Source organism: Peromyscus maniculatus, chromosome 1 (assembly GCF_049852395.1).
Source record: "Peromyscus maniculatus bairdii isolate BWxNUB_F1_BW_parent chromosome 1, HU_Pman_BW_mat_3.1, whole genome shotgun sequence".
Classification (NCBI taxonomy): domain Eukaryota; kingdom Metazoa; phylum Chordata; class Mammalia; order Rodentia; family Cricetidae; genus Peromyscus; species Peromyscus maniculatus.
Genome location: NC_134852.1, coordinates 141,707,612 through 141,713,352, shown reverse-complemented (window position 1 = coordinate 141,713,352; position 5,741 = coordinate 141,707,612). Strand labels below are relative to the sequence as shown.

The 5,741-nt window shown below is 44.0% G+C and overlaps 1 protein-coding gene across 1 annotated transcript in view; it reads right to left on the bottom strand.

Annotated features, from left to right (window-relative positions):
- Positions 1-3,003: 3,003 nt before the first annotated feature.
- Positions 3,004-5,741, bottom strand: part of LOC102926594 (scavenger receptor cysteine-rich domain-containing protein DMBT1-like) — a 120,115-nt gene continuing 117,377 nt past the window's right edge. Inside the window, exon 76 of the mRNA XM_076553836.1 lies at positions 3,004-3,781. Coding sequence (XP_076409951.1) covers positions 3,490-3,781 — 292 coding nt within the window. The 3' untranslated portion in view covers positions 3,004-3,489. The remainder of the gene's footprint in view (positions 3,782-5,741) is intronic.

The window sequence follows — 5,741 nt, the reverse complement described above, 5'->3', positions numbered from 1 at the left end:
CTGGTCACCTTTTTTTTGGAAAAGGTCTCACTATGGAACTCTGACTGGCCTGGAACTTGCTATGTAGACCAGGCTGGCCTTGAATTTACAGAGACCCTGTCTCTGTATCTCCAGGGCTGGGACTAAAAGTGTGAGGCACTACATCCAACTCAGTTTCTTTTTTAGATGCTAAATAAAATGTGTCATCTATAAAAGTCAAAGAGTAATGCATATATGGTACCCTTTGGATGATAAAAGTGATCACTTGGAACTGAAGTGAAGGGTTGTGGGCTCCTCAGTCCACTGCTGGCATGCAGCCTGAGTGCCTCACCCTGTGCAGCTCACAAGGGGGCTTTGGTGGGAAGAACCCAATGGTGAGACTTCAGACTGCTTTCTGAGTTATAAGATGAAAAGCATTCCTCTTCTCTTTCCTGTGGGTTTGAGCAGATGTTATTGAAGGCCCTAAAATGAACTACTTTATACCCGCCAATACCAGAGCTAATACGTTACACACACACAAAAGAAATACAGCCCCATCTTGCCAGCAAACAAACACATACTTTTGCGTTCCAGGTAGATCTCAACAGGTAGCTGCATCCCGGAATGCCAAAGGCATTTGCTTCTTTTTGTTTTTTGTTATGTTTTTCTTCTATAAATATGTATCATGTGCACCACGTATTATAGGGAATCCACTGACATACAATGGATATAGGAGACACTACCCCAGTCCTTCCAAGCCTGCTGATTTTTCCTGCCCTAAATCAAAGCCAATATTCCTCATTTACTTAACATCTTAGTGCAGATCTTTCAAAGGCTTCCCAAATATTCATATAATGACTCTCTTCTCTGTCCATCCATATAATCTAAATCTCACTACCACAAACTCCTTTTTAATATAACATAAAAACACCTGAAAATTTCACTAGTCATAGGCAGATCATATTGAAGTTTTTAAAAAGATTTATTTTTATTTCACACGTGTGCATATTTTGTCTGCATATATGTATGTGTGCCACACATGTGCTGGTGCCTGGGGAGGCTAAGAGGGTATTGGATCTCCTGGAACTGGAGCCAGACAGTTGTGAGCTGCCCTGTGGGTGCTGGGAGCTGAACTTGGGTCCTCTGCAAGAGCAGCAAGCACTGTGAAACTGTGGCGGCCCCTCCCCAGCCTCACATTAACTTCCCGTGACAGCACAACTGCCTGGTCTGGCTGCTGCCTGTCACCCATCTCGTTATCAGGAATTGATTACATGTTCTGTGCTGGCCATCGTGATAGATATTCAGAGACACTCCAGGCACGAATATGCCATTCTAAGAAAATTATCACGCACCGTGACTCAATAGAGAGTAGAGTCATGGTTACTATAGTAAAGGGATCAAAGGTCCATGTCCTGGAGTTGGTGGGCTAGGAAATGTCCTTACCTCTTTCCTGTTTAGATGTACTGTACCTTTACCCTCTGTCTCTACAACTGAACATAGGAGTTAGTGTTAGTATCATCTGGGAATATGGTCAAGGAAGGAGAGAATTTCTTAGCAACCAGGGGCATCCGAGCTCCATTCCCCACTGGTGAAGAGCCATCTTTGGATAAGGGCTGCTCAAATGGAGCTGTGAACTTGGACAGGGTAGCCGTCCTTATAGAAATTCCCGGGGAACAGTGGTGCTGAGCCCCTCGCTAGCAGCACGCCCAGAAGCCTAGGGAATGAGTACCTCTATTTGAGAAGTGTTCGATGTCACCTCTGGGCACCTACCTACTAACTTTACTTCCTAAAACATGGCTTTCAGAATGTCGTCCAAAGCAAAATCTGCTCCTAAGCTTTATTCAGGAGGGGCACTTAACCAAGCATTTCAGAGAGGCTGAAAGCAAAGGGATGGGCATGGAATACCAGGCAAATTCCACTCAGAGGGGCAGGGGTGGTCTAGCCTACCTGGTGTTCTCTGCTCCCCTGAGGTGGTCACCTCAACCCTGGCTCTCCACTGGGCCTGCCTTAAAATGAAAGGATTCCAGTTCCTTCCTAAACAGGAGTGGGAGTGGAGTCCAGGCTCCCCACTGGTCAGCTCTGGTGGGTGCGGATGAGGCCTCACTGCTGGCTACAGGTGATGAGCACCTCAAACTCCATTCTGCCTTCTCTGAAATCTTCCTGTCCTGGTAGAGGATGGAGGCAAGGGCCCTCACTCTCATCGGGATGATAACTGGGACAGGACATTTTGTAATCAAAATGAAATGGTCCCTAAGGTAATGTGAGTTGTTAGTCACATTTCTACCTCAGTACCTCAGAGTTAGCCTCCAGGTCCCACTAGACTGCCTTCCTCCCTTCAGAAGGTAGGACTACCGTACTCTTCCTTCTTACATGCTCCTTGTCAGCAGAGCCTGAAACAATTTCTTGGACAAAGATGAGGACTCATTTTAAATATTTCTACTGAATGTTTCTGGACACTGGAAAGAACAAAACCATTGATTCTGTTCAAATCTGTGTTCTTAAAGAGAATGTGCTGAGCAGGATCACATGTTCAAAGACAACCCGGGCTAGGCAGTGAGACCTTGTCTCAAAAGGTACAGCAAAACCAAGTGACCACTTTGAAGGTCCTGAGTGCAATACTGCCTGCCTCTCCTTCCAGGACACAGGGAGATCAAGGTGAGGGCAGCCCTCTGCTTCAGGAACAGAACATTACAGACCGGTTCCTGTTTGCTCTGCAGCTTTCCTGGGTAATTTTCAGGTTTCCCAGATGTTTTGAGAATGTGACCGTGTGCACATGTGGAGCTCACAGAGAAGCCCCTGGCTTCTTATGATACTATTCTCCCATTTGCAAGCTGAAATCTAGACCCCCAGAAGCTAAAGTGGAGTTCACACAGAGGCCTCTGGCTTCTGATGATTCTGAAAGCCAGACCCTTAGAAGCTAGGCTCTGATTTGTCCCCTTCAAAACAAAACAACTGAGCAAAGAAACTTTCTGAAAGTTGTCACCAATGACTTGTGTCGTTCAGCTGTTCTGCTTAAAAGAGTTTAAAGAAAATGAACAGTGGTTTCCCAGAAAACACTTTATTATTATTATTATTTTTTACAAGATTACTGGCAAGATCTAGAAATGAATTCTCACATTTCCAGAAGAACAGAAAGAGGCCCACCCACCTATCAGCACCCAAATAGTAAGTAGACATTTATAAACAATCTCTAATTGCCCACAGTGTAAAGAGAGACAACCCTGCTTTTTCTAATATTTTGTGCATTTTGAGACAGTGATCAAGTTCTTGAGAGTGAAGAATAAAAAAATCAGCATTTTTTTCTTTTTCTTTCCTACAAACAGGGCAACTGCATTAGAAGTTAGTGCTCAGAGATTACTTAGTAACAAGCCCCAGAGAAGCAATCTCTTGGGTTCTTCCACCCATCTGAATGGGTAGTGCAGATGGTATGGTCAATGTCTGGCTTCGGAGTGACTAAACATTGCTTCCTGGTAAGAAACAGACCTTGCTTCCGGTTTTCCGACACACTCATGGGAGAGTGAGAGCGAGCGATCACACCAGGGCCCTGCTCTGATTATCTGCTCTGTGGATCTTCAGCGGCCCCACCGTTCGGAAATACTCAGTTTGTTCTTCCCTGGCCTCTGCAGAGCCCGCGCCTCTCCTCCCTCGCTTTGTACAGCCTTGTGAGCATCGGGGAGAGTGGTCCCCGATTCGGCAAACGGCAACCTTACACTGCAGGTAGACCACATCGTAGCTTTTGAGGAAGCTGAAGGCGTTGAACTTGAACTGGGCCACGTTCTTCCCAGGGGCATGGAGGTTGGAGTAGGAGTTGTCTCGGATGCACCTGATGGGAGAAAAACCCAGGCCTAAAAAGTTAACTAATCCATTCTATGAGTTTTTTCCAACCCACATAACCAGGCTCGGTTCTAAGGCTTTGAATCTCAAGTGGAGCTCTTCCCACTACCCTCCCTTTTATGAAGCTACAACTACTACTACTATACTACGATTACTACTGCAGTTTAACAGCATTGTTAATGGAAACCCTATACCTGGTCATAAACAGAAGGGAATTGTCAAATACAGTGAAAACAGGTCAAGGTTTTAGCTGCAACCTTTGCTTGCTAGGTCTATCCTAGTTTGTCTAAAGGGAAGGTTATAAGGTAGATGCTATATTTAAAAATGCACCTAGATTATTTAAAAAGTGTATCATGGGACTGGTAATGCAGGTCAGTGGATGAGTGTTTGGCTATCTAGCACTCCCAATGTCCTGAGTTCAATTCCCAACACTACCCAAAGAAAGCATATTGTAAACCATAGAGTGATATAAGTGGTACATCAAGAGGAGATAAAAGGTAGTTATGTAAAATGTGCAGTTAAAAAGAATCAGAGAGGGGTTGGGGATTTAGCTCAGTGGTAGAGCACTTGCCTAGCAAGCGCAAGGCCCTGGGTTCAGTCATCAGCTCTGAAAAAAAAAAAATGTCTCATATCCCCACATTCTGTTGTGGTCGGACTTTCTTTGCCGGGCGGTGGTGGCGCACGCCTTTAATCCCAGCACTCGGGAGGCAGAGCCAGGCTGATCTCTGTGAGTTCGAGGCCAGCCTGGGCTACCAAGTGAGCTCCAGGAAGGAGCAAAGCTGCACAGAGAAACCCTGTCTCGAATAAAACAAAACAAAACAAAACAAAAAAAAGAATCAGAGAAGTCAGAAAAGGGGTGGGCACAGGGCAGGGAATGACAAAAGACAAATGCAATGAATGAGTGGTGAATTCTAATCTAACTGCTTGGATAAGAACGTTAAATACGAATGGTTCATATTTACACCAATATAAAGACAGAGAATATATTACAAAGGAATACACAAAACATCTGACTATATGTTCTTTACAGGATAGTCACTGTAAATATAAAGACACCAATACATTGAAAATGGAATGGAGAACAGTACAGCAGCGGTTCAGAGAGAGCAGAATTGTCAGGGTCAAGATGGGTGTTTTACAACAACAACAACAACAAAAGGCTCAGCTATCTATGAAAAGAACCTTAACCAAGATAATTAAAGGAAGGAATAATCTTTATCCAAATATAATAATCATTCATGTAATGCACCATCAAGCAGAGCATTAAAACGTGGGAGGCAAAGTACTGCAGTAAGATACGGACAAACCCACTATGATAATCGGATGCTTCAATATCCCTCTATTGACTGATCAGGTCAGTGGGCAGAAAGTTGGTAAGGGTGCAAACGACATAAGGAACACTATTAATCTACCAGAACTTGTTGACAGTAATTAAACAGTTTATCCAACAACAGCAGAATACAGATTCTTCTCAAGTCCAGGAAGAACATTCATTAGGACAGACTATATTCTAGGCCATAAGAAATGCTTTAATAGTCATAAAAGGATAGAAATACGTGCTCAGGTAGCACTGGGATTAAACTTGAAATTAATGGCAGCCATCTTTCTGGAAAGTTCCCAAACACTAAAAAGTAAACAGTGTACTTTCAGCTAACTGTTGTATCAAAATGTCCTAAGAGAAATTTGAGACTGTTGAATGAGTTGAAAATGATATGTGTGGTGGTTGAATGAGAATAATTCATAGAGGGTCATTTTTGAATACTTGGTCCCCGGTTGGTGGAACTGTTTGGGAAGCCTTGTGAGAGGATGTGTATCACTGGGGGTGGGCTTTGAGGTTTCAAGAGACTAGTGCCACTCCCAACATCCTCTTTCTGACTCCTACTTTTGAATCAAGATGTGAGCTCTCCCCTTTTCCTGCCACATTCCTTCGGTCGGCCATCATGGACCCT